Here is a 15,283-nt window from a genome sequence, read left to right as displayed (position 1 = left end):
AAGGGGGCCCGCTGGGGCTTCTCACAGCTCTGGCCTCCGCTCTGTGCTGGAGGAGCACAGCGTCCCGGGTGGGGACCAGGCCCTGCTACCGGCTCCCACAGCCCACATCCGGGCGTGACAAACCGCAGCCACCTTCTGGCTGCAGGCTGCTGCTTGGCAGCGGGGGAGGGAGGCTGTCGAGCCGTGCCCCTCCCTCTCCCCTCCCCACTCCCCTGGCCTGGGGCTCAGCCCCGCTTCCTCTCAGCAGCAGCTTGTGGAAATCTAAGTCCCGCCCCACAGCCTCCAAGCTCCCATCCGTCGCCCACACCTGCCTTTGAAGGCTTCTGCTTCTGTCCTCTGTTTTCTGAACTGACCACCTCATCGGAGACCAGTCAATCACTCTCTGCCATCCTTGGTGTTTTTCTCCAACAGAAGTGAGTCAGAGGACCATATCCCCCCCTTGTCTCTCTCTCTCTTTTTTAATTTATTCCCTAACACCCTCTTGAGAGACAGTGGGAGCTAATGCTGTGAAAACAGGGATCATAGCAGGGCAACTGAGGCAAAGGACATGAGGAAACAAGGCAGCCTCTGAGGGCATCCCAGAAAAGAGGGACAGCAACTCTTTCAGCCCAAATACACTTTATTTCTTTTCTCTCTCAGCTGACAGGGAGCCTAGCGTATTCATGCAAGGGCCTGCAGGGAAGACCTGGGGTAGGAAGTAAGGGGTTAGCTCTGGGCCAGGGTCTGCGAATGGGGCAGGAGCCCTGCCAGAGTTACCCAGTCCATCCCCACAAAGGGGTGCCAAAGAGAGATCTGGAAAAACAGAGAGGTAGACGGAATAGTTAGGGACAGGGGCCATGTTCTGCCCAGGGAAGGGAAAGGAGCAGGGACATCTCCCGCAGGGTAGGAAGGAACAGGTGACGGTGGGGGTGAATGACAGAAATAGTGCCCGGACCAGAGGGCAGTCCGGGTGTGGGTGCGTTATGTCTCATGGGATAATGAGGCAGAGATAGTCTAGGACTGCATGTCAGCACAGGAAGGAGAGGGGAGGAAGCTGGGGACAAGGGTGCACGGTGTGAGTTCTCCAGAAGGCAGAGGAACAATTCTCTTCTGGGGTCCAGGATTTACCCAGGGCACAGGGAGTAGCAGGCCCTGGAGAAGCCAGACCTGGGCCTGGAGGAGGCTGTGTCCTCAGGAGCCATCAGATGCCTCTCTGATTCAGGCCGGAATACAGGTCCTGCTGGCCTTTCCGGATGGGCTGGGGTGGAACAGAGAGATTGTGGTCAGCAGGGCGGGAGGAAATAGTTCCCAAGAACGGAGGGCCCCCTGGAGATCTAGCTTTAGAGTCCCAGAAAGGACCTGGCGCTAGGAGTTAGGAGGCAGGCTCAAATTCTAACCTGAGCCCCCACTGGGGCCAGATATGAACCTGTCACTTTCTGGGAGCCTCAACCTTCCCATCTCAAAAATGGGAATCTCAAGACCCCATCAAATGCCCCAGGGCATTTGCCAGGATGAAATGAAGTCACTTATATGAAAGTGGCTATTACAAGCTCAATCAATATCTGGGAGTTTGTTCAGGTGTGAAAGTCCTGATATGTAACAACTGGTAGAGCCCATACACACACCATCCCACCGAGACAATCACGGAGGTTCCCTGCATGCCAGGCATTAACTCTTTAGTTGTCATATCGAGAGGCAGTCTAGTAGGGGAGAGAGGCTGTGATGTCTGGCTGTGTGTGTGTGTTGGGAGAGGGGGGCAGGAAGCTGGGGGCTATTTACCAATGAAGAACTTTAATATTTTTACAACCCGTGTGTCTGCACCAGTGCATGGAGGGGGGACCTCAGTCCTGAATTGACCATGTTAGAGTGTGTGGATATGGTATTCCCCACACTGTATCCCCGCTAGCGGATAAGCCCCAGAAAGAGGGTGTCACCCCTCCTCCCCAACATGCCTTGGGTGTAGAAGCCACGCAGCCTTGGAAACGGCCCTGCTCTGCTTAGAAGGAGGCAGACGCAGGCACAGCGTAGCTTGTCTGGGAGCCCTGAGCGAGGGGCTTCCAAGTGTCCGGCCAGCCAGATAGACTGTCCCGCTGGTCCCCTTCTCTTCTAGAAAGATCCCCTCCCCCTCTCTATCCCTTGGTACCTCATAGTCCGGATTGGGAACAGGTGGTGGCTTCTCCTTGTTTTGTCCTGCAGAGGATGGAGGGGAAATGATTAGTTCCCCCAAGGGAACACCCATCTGGTGGCCACAAGATCCTGATTCGGGCGGGACGGCAACCCCCTTCGTTCTCTCCTCTAGGCCTCCCTTTCTCCATCTTGGCCACTTCATCTCCTGTTTCCTTTAATACCCCATCTCTAACCACTTCCATAGTCTTTTTATCATTTTATGACTTTCCTCAGCTCAAAGTCCTTCCATGTGTCCCTATTCTATGGGTAAGGGAAGGGAACAGGCAGAAACTAAGATCCCAGAGTCTCTCTCCCCATAGACTGGGTTGGGGGGGGGGGTGGAATCGGAATCTCATTACTCCAGAACACCCGCAGCCATCTTGTTAATGTACTTCTTGTATCTCTTTAGGGCAGGATAGAGAGAAGCAATCTGAGATGTGATCCCCTGTGTCCAGAGGTTGGCCACACAGGAAATGTTCTATGGGAGCTGCCTTGAGCTGGCTGTGGACTCGCCACCCATCCTGGCCTAGGCTGGACATCCCCTTTGGCAAGATTCTCTTTCAATTTAACTCTTACCCCTAGTCCTGCCGCCAGCGCCTTTTGCTCTCATCACGGCTGTGGCATTGGCCTTCCTATTCTTGCTCCAGTAATAGACCAGCAGAAGCAAGCCCAGAGTAATGCAGATGTCAGCGACGAGGATTGCAACCACCGCCATCAGACTCACCTCTATGCAGTTCTTACACACTGCGGGGGACAGAGATATGGGGGAGAGGACGAGAAATCATCAAGCAAAGAAGACACAAGGATGGCAGAGGCTAGCAAGGAACAAATAAAGGCGATTCTCCCTTTACTACTCACATGCTTGCCACAGCCAGAACTGGACCTTTCAATGTTTGTAACACCAAGCAAAGAGTGAAGGTTATGGGGAGAGGCTCTGGAGTCAGACAGTCCTGGGTTCGAGTCCCAGCTCCTTCAGGCACTAGCTGTGAGAAGTGTTTACAACTCACAAAGCTTCTGTTTCCCCTTGTGGGAATAAGATAGGGGTGCCTGGGTGCTTAAGTGTCTGCCTTCAGCTCAGGTCATGATCCCGGGGTCCTGGGATAGAGCCTGCTTCCCCCTCTCCCTGCCCTGTGCTCATGCTCCCTCGCTCTCAAGTAAGTAAGTAAGTAAGTAAGTAAATAAATAAATAAAATCTTTAAAAAAAATGGGAATCAAATAGTACTTAAATCATGATTGTTGAGAGGATTACATGAAAAAATTCCCTGGCACGTGTTTGGTAAAGTGCTTAAAATTAATGTTAGCTATCATTATTATGCCTTAGTTTAGGACACTATCATAGCAGCTTTGCAAATCCTTCTGCAGAACTGATCTCTGGATAAAGCACCAGATAAACCCATATTGACGTGCCGTAATTCTGGGTTCAATATAATGCAAATGACACAATCCCTTCTCTTGGAAAGCTGTCATTTTAGATGGAGTGTGGTCTGGGCTTTCCCAGTCGACTCCATATTGGTGTTTAATCCATATTTCAGAAAACACTGATGCTGTGAGGCCCCTGAGAGTCTCAGGATTGAGTATAAGAAAAGCACAAAGATGCCAGGGGACTGTGAGGTACGGTAGGGGAAATGATTGAGAATACCCTCTTGAAATGGCCCTTTCTAGGGTGTCCCATGGTGTTTGCTCTGGGGACCTATATTACCTCTTGCTTTCAGGTAGAGAGAGTTCTTCTTCAATTTGTCTGAAAAGCAGGTATAAGAACCACTGTCTTCCACTTCTGAAAATGTATGCATAGTGTACTGCATTTCATTAGCTCCTGTTATTGCTTCACCATTTTTTTCCCATGTTATACTGTTGGTATCAACCTCCTCAGGGCATGTCAGCACTACCATAGTTCCAGAGATGGAGACTTTATAACCTGGGAAACAGGAGAGAAGAAAAGAGAAATTGGAGAGAGAAACTAGTAAAATTTTGGCAAAGGCAGATTAGGAACAGAAGAACCAACCAAATGCAGAAAGTCATCTGTCGTCCAGGTCTGAGATAGTCTTGTCAAAGGGGAGCTCTACTGGCTAGGACATATGAAAGAGGGGCTCTGAAGGAGAAGAGGAAGCAGAGAACCTTTGGAACGTGACTTCAGAGTTTAGGCATGGACCTGGGGGCTTGGGAAGGGGAGTAGGGAAGTAAAGGAAAGCCTAGAAAAGTCCATTTGAGAATATTTCCCAAATAGGAATTAGAAGGACCTCAGTTCTTGGGGGTAATCTCTCCCAATCAATTCCTTCTCCTTCGTCCACTCAACAGCACCCTCAGGGCCTACATGAAAAACAGAGAAACTTAGATTTCTCTGGAGATGAACCTGTTGATTTACCTGAACGTGAGAAAAGGAAAGCACTGTAAGAAAATAACCTTGGCTTAAGTTTAAATTGTAGATAAAAATTTTCAAGTGGGACCAGACATTATCCCCAAGAACCTCCCAAGAAGGCCCATCCTTTAGGGAGCCCCAAGCCTTGAAGGTGAGGTATGCTCATTGAGGCTGTCGAGTTTCATCACACCGAAAGTGTACCAGCATGTGCCCCTTGATCCCAGTCTGTTGGAGCTCAGAAAGTCTTAGAAGCCTGAAGTTGAAAAATTCTAGAAGTCTTCAAGCTCAGCCTCTTACATGAGCAAGAACTGTATTCTGGGTAGACATGAAAGGGTCTTCTCAGAGATAAAGACCTTCACTCACCTTTGCAAGATCTTTGAGCCACTGATTCTTGGCCTTACCTATTTTTCACCATTTGGAAATTCTCGCTGATAATCAAGAGAATCCCTCATAGTGGAGATCAAACACCCTTCTCTTTATTTTACACCACTTTTCTTTTACTGCCCTTGAATTAGGTAAAGGACTGTACTCATTTGAAGGGAATGGCTCTTCCAATAAAAACTGGCTTTATGTTGAACCATCTCCTACATATAATCAGCTCTTGATTATTTTGGTTAGAGGGAGGCACTTTTGGTGTGGACAACCGAAATCCACTAGTATAATTTAGGGACCCAGGCACATTCCCCAGAGCAGGCACTGTTGTCCTGGGAGGTGCGGCTGGGGTGCATCCTTGTTTTCTGGAAGACTTGTGGCCAGGACACAGGGTGGCACTAGACATGCTGAGGCCTGGATGTGGCAGCTGCAAGACAGGAGAGGTGGTGATGCTCAGAGACAGTGCTCTCCCCGTTGGGAGCTTTTCGCTACAGAATGCTGTTGCGAACAGAGCACTGGACTGCATCCAAAGCCCTGTGTTTGAATCCCAGATCTGCCTTAGGCTGTGGGTCTGAGGACAAGTCACTGAATTTCTCTGAGCCTCAGTTTATTCATCTGGGAAATGGAGATGAAACACCCACCTCACAGGATATTTGCAAGTATGAGATGGATTATGCTGGCAAAAATGAATGGTACAGGGGCACCTGGGTGGCTCAGCTGGTTGAGCCACTGCCTTTGGCTCAGGTCATGGTCCCAGAGTCCTGGGATTGAGTCCCACATGGGGCTTCCTCTACTCTGCGGGGAGCCTGCTTCTCCTTCTCCCTCAGCCTTTCCCCCTCCTTGTATTCTCTCTTTCTCTGTCAAATAAATAAATAAAATCTTAAAAAAAAAATGAATGGTACATAGCAGATGCTTAAAGAAAAATGTCAGTTACTTTCTTCCTTTCCTTCTTGGAGTCCTGCTATGATGGAGAACAGAACTGAGTTCTGACCCAATTGCTCAGGCCCTTTTCTGGCTGAGATAACACGGGATGGTAAACAAGTCATTCTTCAGATTTATCTATCTGCTAATAATTGGGGGTTGAGTATAACGACATAGGTAGTTGATATTATTTTGACTTAGAAATAATTTTCAATACTGCTATTTCTTGGTGATGTTAAAGAAGCCAGAAATAATAAATAAAACCATTTAAAAGTAAATAGACGGGGTGCTTGGGTGGCTCAGTGGGTTAAAGCCTCTGCCTTTGGTTCAGGTCATGATCCCAGGATCCTGGGATCGAGCCCTGCATTGGGCTCTCTGCTTAGCGGGGGGCCTACATCCTCTTCTCTCTCTCTCTCTGCCTGCCTCTCTGCCTACTTGTGATCTCTGTCTGTCAAACAAATAAATGAAATCTTTTTTTTTTTAAAAGTAAATAGACATTTCCTCTGCTTGGTGTGTTTGTTTTACAAAGAAATGCAAAGAATGCAAAGAAAATTGCTCAGGAATTTTATCAGCACAGAATTTGGTAGCGAAGCTTAGACATATATGTTCAGATGAGGGCCTGGATGTCTGTGCCTAGAAGTAGTTTGAAATCTCACAAAGACTTGAAACACATCCAGAGATTCATGATGGTTAAGAAAATGAACTTCAGGAGCACCTGGGTGGCTCAGTGGGTTAAAGCCTCTGCCTTCAGCTCAGGTCATGATCCCAGGGTCCTGGGATGGAGCCCCACATCGGGCTCTCTGCTCAGCAGAGAGCCTGCTTCCCCCTCTTTCTCTGCCTGCCTCTCTGCCTACCTGTGATCTCTCTCTCTCTCTGTGTGTCAAATAAATAAATAAAATCTAAAAAAAAGAAAAAAAAAGAAAATGAACTTCAGTATCAACTAAATCTGCGTTTATATTTATCTCGGTGTTGGGACTATTTATTTCTAAACCTTGGTTTCCTTGTCTGTAATATAGGGACATTAGGAAAATTAAATGAGAAATTTCAGGTAAAATATTCAGGGCAATAAATACCTAGAATATGCATGCTTAATAAACTCTACTGCTTATTACCTAGTCGGCATGCTTCCCATATAATAATAATGAAAATTCACCCATTGCTTCTCTATGTCAGATCATGTTCTAAGTGAATCACTTACTCCATCCTTAACACAACCTTACAAACTAGGTGTCATTATCATTTCCATTTTATACACAGTGATGTTATAGCACAGAAGAGTGAAGTAAATTATTCAGATACTCAACGAATAAGAAGTTGATCCAGGATTCAAGTACGGCTGTCTAGCTTCTTAACCTTACACTACACAGCCTTAGCTCCTCTGCCTAAAATATCCTTCTTTCTAAAATACAAGTTCATCCTTTCTTATTATTACTTAGAGAGAGATAGAAAGAGAGAGTGCATGTAAGCAGGGAGGGACCCTGATATAGGCCTCGATCTCATGACCCTGGAGTCATGGCCCACGTTGAAATCAAGAGTCAGACACTTAACTGACTAAGCCACTACAGCATCCCAAAGCTTATCCTTTAACACTCAGCTCAAGAATAACCTGTGGGGAGGCTTTCCCAGCCCTCCTCCGAAGAGCTGTCCACTGCTATTTTTATAGCTTGTTTTACCTGTGTCACAGCACACAACACACTGTGTTATCGGTTATTTGTCTCTTGCACAAGACCATCAGCTTCTTGAAGAAAGGGAATTAGTGATCACTTACTCATTCAAAAAATGTTTGCTGGGCACCTACTATGTGCCAAGCCCTGGGCCAGGTAAATAAGACGCCATCTGTGCCCTCAATGAACTCGTGATTTGCATGAAAATTCAGTGGTGAACTCCCACTCACACCCACATTTGTTTTCTTCCCTGAAAGCATGCTCAGGGATCCATGATAGAGACAGACATAGGCACATTTCATACAGATCCTACCGATAGACAATTGTATTTTTCCTCTGGTAGTTCTGGTTCTCAGTGTTTATGACTATGATTGTCCTCCATACCATTTTGTTCCACATTTGAAAAGGGATGGTGTAGAGTGAAAATCCTCTTACCGGAAGTTCTCTCTGAAGTTCTCTCTGTATCTGAAAAGGAAATGATAAGTCACTATTAGCTACACTTGTGTCAGCTCTTGAGACCAGATCCTGCTCCCTTGGGTTAGAACCTTCTGAAACTAATGCAACATTGTGTGTCAATGCAGAAAAAAGACTGCATTGTGGCACTGGATCAGCCTGTCAGCAATGTTTATGACAGGTGAAATGATTATGGACAAGTTTATATTAACTTTCAAATTCTCTTACAGTATTAAAATGTGATTTTTGGGGGAGCCTGGCTGGCTCGGTTGATAGAATGTGGGACTCTTGATCTTGGGGTTGTAAGTTTGAGCCCCACATTGGGTGTGGAGGTTTCTTTAAAAAAAATCTTGGGGTGCCTCTGTGGCTCAGTGGGTTAAGCCTCTGCCTTCGGCTCGGGTCATAATCTCAGAGTCCTGCGATTGAGCCCCGCATCGGGTTCTTTGCTCAGGCAGGGAGCCTGCTTCCTCCACTTTCTCTGCCTGCCTCTCTGCCTACTTGTGATCTCTGTCTGTCAAATAAATAAATAAAATCTTAAGGAAAAAAAATCTTAAAAAATTAGAAAAAATGAAATGTAATTTTCTAAATTAACAAAAAAGAGGAAAACAATGGATCTTCAAATTCCTCCCAGCTGTACAGGAAAAGCCATTTGGGGCCCTACACCTTACCTTAAACAAATAATGGCAATTTACAAAAATGGATCCTAAGTAGTAATTTTGCAATATCAATGATTGCATCATACACCTTAAACTTACATTGTGTTATATGTCAATTACATCTCAATAAACCCAGGGAAACAAGAAGATACGTATTGCATGTAAATCAATGATGAAGAAAAATCAATTCTAATTGGCAGAAGCATGCAGAAGAGATTAGTTACCCTGAAACACACAAGTGCTCTCGACATAAGGTAGCATTAAAGCATGCTGCAGGATAAAAAAGGAAAAAAAAAAAAGGATTCTAAAAACATTGCCAGTGGGGCAGTGTCACAGTGTGTAGACGGGCCCGGTAGCCGCCTTTAAACACAAAACTGGGTCACTCAGCTCAGAGGAGCTGATTGAGCAGAAAGCCTTCCAATGTTGGGACACTCCTGCCTCTACCTCTCTGATCGGGAAGTCTATCTAGGCCAGGCGTACTCACACTTGTGTGCACACACGAATGTACATGCACACACATCCAGAGCATTTGGACATGTGACTCTAAAAGGTACACCTAGATGATGCCCCAGAGGCTTAGTTCCCACGTCCCCACGCATATGTTCATTCCCTCTACAAAAGCCCACATCAAATACGAAATGCAAACAAAAGGAACTTTTGGCACATTCAACTCAACAGTCTCGATTTTTTTCCTTTTGAATGGTTAAGACTTGTATTTCCTGTGATCTCCATTGCTTATCCTCTTCTGGGCTGGAACTGTATCTCTAGACTGATCGGGAAAAGGCAAAAGAGAACATGAAACTCCTTTTACGGGTGTCTGGAGAAGCTGTGTGTGTGTGTGTGTGTGTGTGTGTGGAGGGTGGTCTTAGAGAAAGCTCCGTTCATAAAAACAAAGAATGCCAGGTTGATTTCATAACAAGGAAAGAAAGCGTATCTTACCTTCTTCCTGCCCCCAAGCTCCAACTAGAAAATTAAAAAAAAAAAAAAAAAAAAAGGAGTTAGTAAACGTTGTGGGTCCCTGAAATTCCAAGCAGAGAAAGTGATGTGGTTTGGTCTCACCGTTTCTGAACAGCTAGAGTCATTCCCAACCATCCCCTGATCATACTCATTCCTGTACCCCAGGTAAGTGACATGTACTGCCAGGTACGGACCAGGGGTTCCCAATCAGCTGGGACAAAACAAAACAAAGAAGCATCTAGCATTAAACACGAACACCCAATATCTGACACACAGGAGTTAGAAAAAGTTAAGGCTACTTTTTGAGCCACTGGAGAAACAGCAAAAGAATTTTGCAGCCAAGCCTCCATTTTGAAAATCAGACTGCGGAAGAAAAACAAGCTCTCAGTTAGGCACACACGTTGAGATCCTCACTCTGTCTCAGGCTCCGGCTGGCCTGATTGTTCAGTTTTTCCATTTGTTTTCTGCTTGACTCAGAGACGAAGATATCTGATATTCCCCTTACTCATCAAGTAGAGCCTGTGTGTGGAAAAGCCTGGGCTCCTCACTCAGCAATAACTTGGATTCATTGTGATGACCAGTTTCCCTGATGTGGCCTCGAAGTTTTCCCTATTCCTGGACCTCCCTTTTACCAACAGCCTCTACATGGAGTGAGGCCCCTCCTCCCGCCCAGCGCCCATCCATTTCCAGAGCAGAGGGGGCACACCTCATGATACCAGATCTTGAGGGGTGCTTGGGACTTTGATATCCGGTCTCTCTCCACCTTCCCCACCCCCTCCACCCTGGGAAAGCAGAGTTGATGTTATAAGCCTCTAAGAAAATGCCTGACCACTCCCTGCAGGGGTCACATTCTGCCCCTTGACAAGCTCAGAATGTTTTCCTTGGACCAGCTGCAGATGGAGAAACCCAAGAGCTTGTTAGCAATGGGAGTTGTAAGCCCCATCATTCCAGTCTTGCTGAGGTAGAAGTCGCAGGATGCTGGGAGATGTATGTGAGGCTTCCCTCCTGAGAGATGCACAGCCAGGCAGTTAGTGGAGACATCGGGGCCCTGGCTCTGATAGAGGAGCCCCAGCAACGGGAGGGTCGCCTTGTCTAAGCTGCTGAAATAAAACCTGAGCCATTTCATACCATGTAGCCACGTGTAGACAGACGGTGCTGTTCCCCAGGTCAGCTTTTGCCCTTACTAGCTGTGTGGCTTTACTATCTTTGTGTGTCAGTTTCTTTGTCTGTGAAGTAAGGGATGGAACGTTTACCTTCCAAGATGGAGGTAAGAATTCAATTAGTTGACACATGCAAAGAATTTTTTTCTTTATACAATCTCTGGCACTTAATGAACGGCAACTTTTAAAAAAATCTTTTCTCCTATGGGATGTGGAATTGCTTTTGGTTATTTATCAACTTACACTCTCTCTTGCTTCAAAAGGACTAAATTAATTGAAAGCTCTTGGTCATCAGAAAGGGACTGAGGGTTACGAGGTGTGTATAGTCTCAGGGATCAAGGATTCCCCTGCACGGTTCCAGTCCAACTATCTGCTCTCCTTACAAGGAGGGGTGGAGATTGGCTCTTCTGATCTCTTTTATGTCAGTTCTTAAAGCCTGGGTCGTTCACTGATGAACGAACTTGTTCTTGGACGCAGAGAGACTTCTCTGCTTTCAAAAGCTATGATCCCAAATGTTTTTCTTTGCTCCCTGAAGACCCTCTTGTGCATCTTTCTCATTAGCCTGCAGTCTTAGATCCCAGAGCCCTAATGTCACACAAAACATTCCTTATATCTTCTGGTAAATGAGCCTCTGTGGGACCACCGGGCAGCATCAAGGTCGGCTGTGAGCCTTCCCACAGTCTGGAAAAATACCACCCTTTCTCCTTTCATCCTACTCACCTAATAAGAGACAGAGTCCCAGAATTCTCCAGAGGTTCCCCGGCTGCATCCTTCTCTCACTGGACGGACCCTTGCTCTACCTAAGATGGCGGAGGCCAGCGGCTTATTACTTCTGAAAAAGAAACCAGAGAGGACTTTCCCAAAACCCCTGCTGAAGGTGAGGACCCTGAGGTCATTGTTCCCAACACCGGGATGAAAAAGGGGACCCGTTAGAGGGAGACTCACCATTTTCCGAAGCAGGCGCCTAAGGCTGGGAGGGGAGGCAAGGTTCTGAACCCCTCACAGGAAGTGTGGAGGGGCCTCTGGGCCTGTAGGGTTCTACGTCACTTGGAAACGTTCGAGGCAGAGGCAGCCACCTGGGTTGGCTGGGGAGCGATGGGCCCCATATCTTCCCATAGCACAAGCGGCGGGGCTGTGGCAAGACCTGGAGGGAGGATGAGAAATACCTGCAGTTTCACCGTGCGGAGCCTGGCGCGGTGCTAATGCCATGGCTGGGACTCCCTTCGCCAATATCCCGCCCCCCAAAGAAATTGAGACAAGGAGGGGAGGCACTGAATATTTGCTTTTTTTTTTTTTTCTTTTTTATTTATTCATTTGAGAGACAGAGAGACAGACACAGAATGCACAAGCAGGGGAGGGACAGAGGGAGAAGCAGACTCCCCACTGGCCAGGGACCCCTGACACGGGACTGAGTTCCAGGACCCTGAGGTCATGACCTGAGTCGAAGGCAGACGCTCAACCATCTGAGCCACCCAGGCATCCGGATATTTGTTTGTTTGTTTGTTTTTAAAAAGATTTTATTTTATTTATTTTTTAAAAGATCTTATTGATTTATTTGAGAGAGTGAAAGGGTGTGAGAAAGCAAGCATGAGCAGGGGAGAGATGCAAAGGGAGAGGAAGAAACAGACTCTCCGCTGAGCAGGGAGCCCACCTCTGGGTTCTAAACCAGGACGCCAGAGCCAGACCTGAGCCAAAGGCAGATACTTAACTGACTCAGCCACCCACGTGCCCCTAAAGATCTTATTTTTAAGTAGTCTCTACACACAACGTGAGGCCTGAACATACAGCCCTGATACCAAGATTTGCCGGCTCCACGGACTGAGCCGGACGGGCGCCCCCTGGCTGTCTTAGTGGTGTGCGCATCATGGAATGGCAAGGTGCAGATGTCTCATTAACAAAGCCCATTGACTTGAAAATACCCGTTGGCTTAAAACCATGAGATCCCACCCCCCTTTCTGGCCTATAATATTTACAAAAATATACATGCCTTTTTACAAAAATATTTTAAAACACAACATTCAGTGTTGGAAAGGGTAAAAGGTGACAATCTCAAAATCCGGTGATTTCAGTGTATATTGATATAGCCTTTCTTTATTTTTTTTTCTAAGATTTTATTTATTTATTTGACAGAGAGAGAGATCACAAGTAGGCAGAGAGGCAGGCAGAGAGAGAGGGGGAAGCAGGCTCCCTGCTGAGCAGAGAGCCTGATGCTGGGCTCCATCCAGGACCCTGAGATCGTGACCTGAGCTGAAGGCAGAGGCTTAACCCGCTGAGCCACCCAGGAGCCACTAATTTCTCATTATTTTAAGTACCCTCCCACTTTGCAAACTATTTTAAGATCTACTGGATCCAATGTCAGGTGCATTCCTACAGGTGCTGTGGGAATGATAAAGGGGTGACTAAAACAGTTTGAGGGGCTGAGAAGTTCTCCTTGAGAAACTGACACCCAAGTAGAAATCTGACGGCCGGAAGAGGAGTGAACCAGGTTGAGGGAGGACGGCTAATACATTCCAGGCAGAGCCAGGCGTGTTTGAAGCCCAAGTTAGGAAGACAGGCCCATTTGAGAAAGTAAGAGTCCAGAAGGGCGCTAACAGAGAGAGTGAGGTAGGAAACTCCACAAGCGCCAGGCAGGGAGAAATTGTGAGCCATGTTAACAATTCTCAAGGGCTATTCTAAATGCAATGGGAAACAATGGAGAGATTTAGAACAGGAGAAGGATAGTATCGAATTCTTTAAATTAAAAACATCTGGGGCGCCTGGATCACTCAGTTGTTAAGTGTCTGCCTTTGGCTTAGGTCATGATCCCAGAGTCCTGGAATCGAGCCCCGCATCGGGCTCCCTGCTCTGGGAAGTCTGCTTCTCCCTCTCCCACTCCCCCTGCTTGTGTTCCCTCTCACTGTGTGCCTCTGTCAAATAAACAGTAAAATCTTAAGAAAAAACCAAAACATTTAAGTGAACAAAGATTTTAATGACAGAAGCGCACAGAAGGGGACATAACGACCAGTCTCCTGCCCCTCCTCGCCTCAGCCCTGTTCCTCTCCCGAGAGAAAACCACTTTTAGCTTCGTGCACTGGTTTCTTCTGGTGGTTCCCTTCTTTTCTCTGAACACACACTGCCACCGTTCGGGTTCTCTGGGAAACAAATTTTGAAGATTTGTGTGTAGGAGGCCTATCAAGGGGGTGCAGGGACAGCACCTAGAAGGGCAGGAAGCAGGATTGGGGGCTGCGGGGTGGGGGGAAGGTGAACTAAGTCAGGGTAGCAGCAGAGAGCTCGGCCAATCCCACAGAGAGCTCTCAGCCTGGGATGACCTCCCAGGATGGTCCGGAATTGAGGAAACAGGCACATCATCTAGTCGTGGATATGAATCATTCCCAGGAAGGGGGTAAGGTCTTGGGCAAGGCAGCAGCTTCTGTTGAGAGCTGCTGAGCTGTGAAAGAGCTCAGCTGAGAGCCCCCAGGGGACACAAGGCTCCAGAAGCAGTGAGCAATCCTCAAGGGAGAGCCTGGACAGCATCATGGAGCACCCACACAGTTCACCCCTTGCCCTGCCCTGGCCCACTTGCTGTTCAATCATTTCACCCTATCCTTAAACAGCTTTCACAGGACCCTGCTTGAAGAAGAAGTATCTTCTTCTCCCAGGGAAGCTTGTCTATAAATGGGAAGTTAATGGGGCTCGTTAGGGTTCCACTATACGGCGGTTCTGGAGCCCCATCTGGTAGTCCTCACCCTCTTTATCACCCATTCCAGAGTGCTCCCAGCCTCAGCTAGCGCTTCTGCTAACCTAGGGGAAGATGTAGCTTGAGGAGTCTGAGCCCCAAGAGCCTGGTGACCTGGCCTTCTCAGGCTGTGAACCCAGGGGTTTTGTATGAGGTCTCCCTGCTCCCTACAGCCCTGACTCCTCCTGATGATAAAAAAAAGATTCCTTCTGCTGGGACAGTGAATCTTCTTTAAAAATTTTTTAAAAAATTTTATTTATTTATTTGACAGAGAGAGCAAGAGAGCACAAGCAAAGGGAGACGTAGAGGGAGAGGGAGAACTGCTCAACAGGGAGCCCGATATGGGGCTTGATCCCAGCACTCTGGGATCATGACCTGAGCCGAAGGCAGATGCTTAACAAGCTGAGACACCCAGGCGTCTCTCACATTTTTTTTTTTTTTTAAAGTAAGTGCTACGCCCAATGTGGGGCTTGGACTGAAAACCCAACCCCAAGATTAAGAGTCATATGCTCTACTGAGTGAATCTTTTTTTTTTTTTTTTTTTTTGGTCTCGGGATCTCTTGGCCATGATAGTGAGCAGGTGTAGCTTAATTCAATAGAACTCTTGCTGTGTAATGCTGGTGGAAGCATTCTGCTTCTGGAAACCATGACCTCTAGAAACTCAGAGTCTAGAGTTATGGGGACAGGAAGGATGCATTTCCTGAATGGTTCCCTGGGAGTAACGGTAAGCGTGGATGCTCCTACTCACAACTCTTAGTTCCTGGATGCATGTGTTATACTTCTAAAGGACACAGTACTGCATTCTAGTCATTGATCTAAAATGTATACACATAGTGTTCCAGACTGCAGGGTGTCATCTCTGAGCTGATACCTTACCTATGTTG

The 15,283-nt window shown here is 47.1% G+C and overlaps 1 protein-coding gene across 1 annotated transcript; it reads right to left on the bottom strand.

The window, feature by feature from the left end:
- Nucleotides 1–601: 601 nt before the first annotated feature.
- CD3E (CD3 epsilon subunit of T-cell receptor complex) lies at nt 602–11,767 on the bottom strand. Its single transcript, XM_082683664.1, has 7 exons — nt 11,630–11,767; nt 11,405–11,516; nt 9,507–9,530; nt 3,845–4,060; nt 2,722–2,889; nt 2,123–2,169; nt 602–1,237 (listed from the first exon to the last, which is right to left on the bottom strand). The coding sequence occupies exons 2-7, from the start codon at nt 11,451–11,453 to the stop codon at nt 1,181–1,183; spliced, it is 561 nt and encodes a 186-aa protein (XP_082539790.1). The 5' UTR covers nt 11,454–11,516; nt 11,630–11,767; the 3' UTR covers nt 602–1,180.
- Between the last annotated feature and the right edge of the window lie 3,516 nt (nt 11,768–15,283).

The sequence above is a fragment of the Mustela nivalis genome (assembly GCF_964662115.1).
Source record: "Mustela nivalis genome assembly, chromosome: 9".
In the NCBI taxonomy this organism is placed as follows: Eukaryota; Metazoa; Chordata; class Mammalia; order Carnivora; family Mustelidae; genus Mustela; species Mustela nivalis.
The sequence above is the reverse complement of the archived record's forward strand: the minus strand, read 5'-3'. Positions and strand labels throughout refer to the sequence as shown.

Bases quoted from the DNA above. Each gene is read 5' to 3' on its own strand.
- CD3E (XM_082683664.1), bottom strand. From the start codon at position 11,453: ATGCAGCCGGGGAACCTCTGGAGAATTCTGGGACTCTGTCTCTTATTA. The intron at 9,531-11,404 runs GTGAGTAGGATG...TTAATTTTCTAG, and splicing joins GGGACTCTGTCTCTTATTAG to TTGGAGCTTGGGGGCAGGAA. The intron at 1,238-2,122 runs GTACCAAGGGAT...GTTCCACCCCAG, and splicing joins TTCCCAATCCGGACTATGAG to CCCATCCGGAAAGGCCAGCA.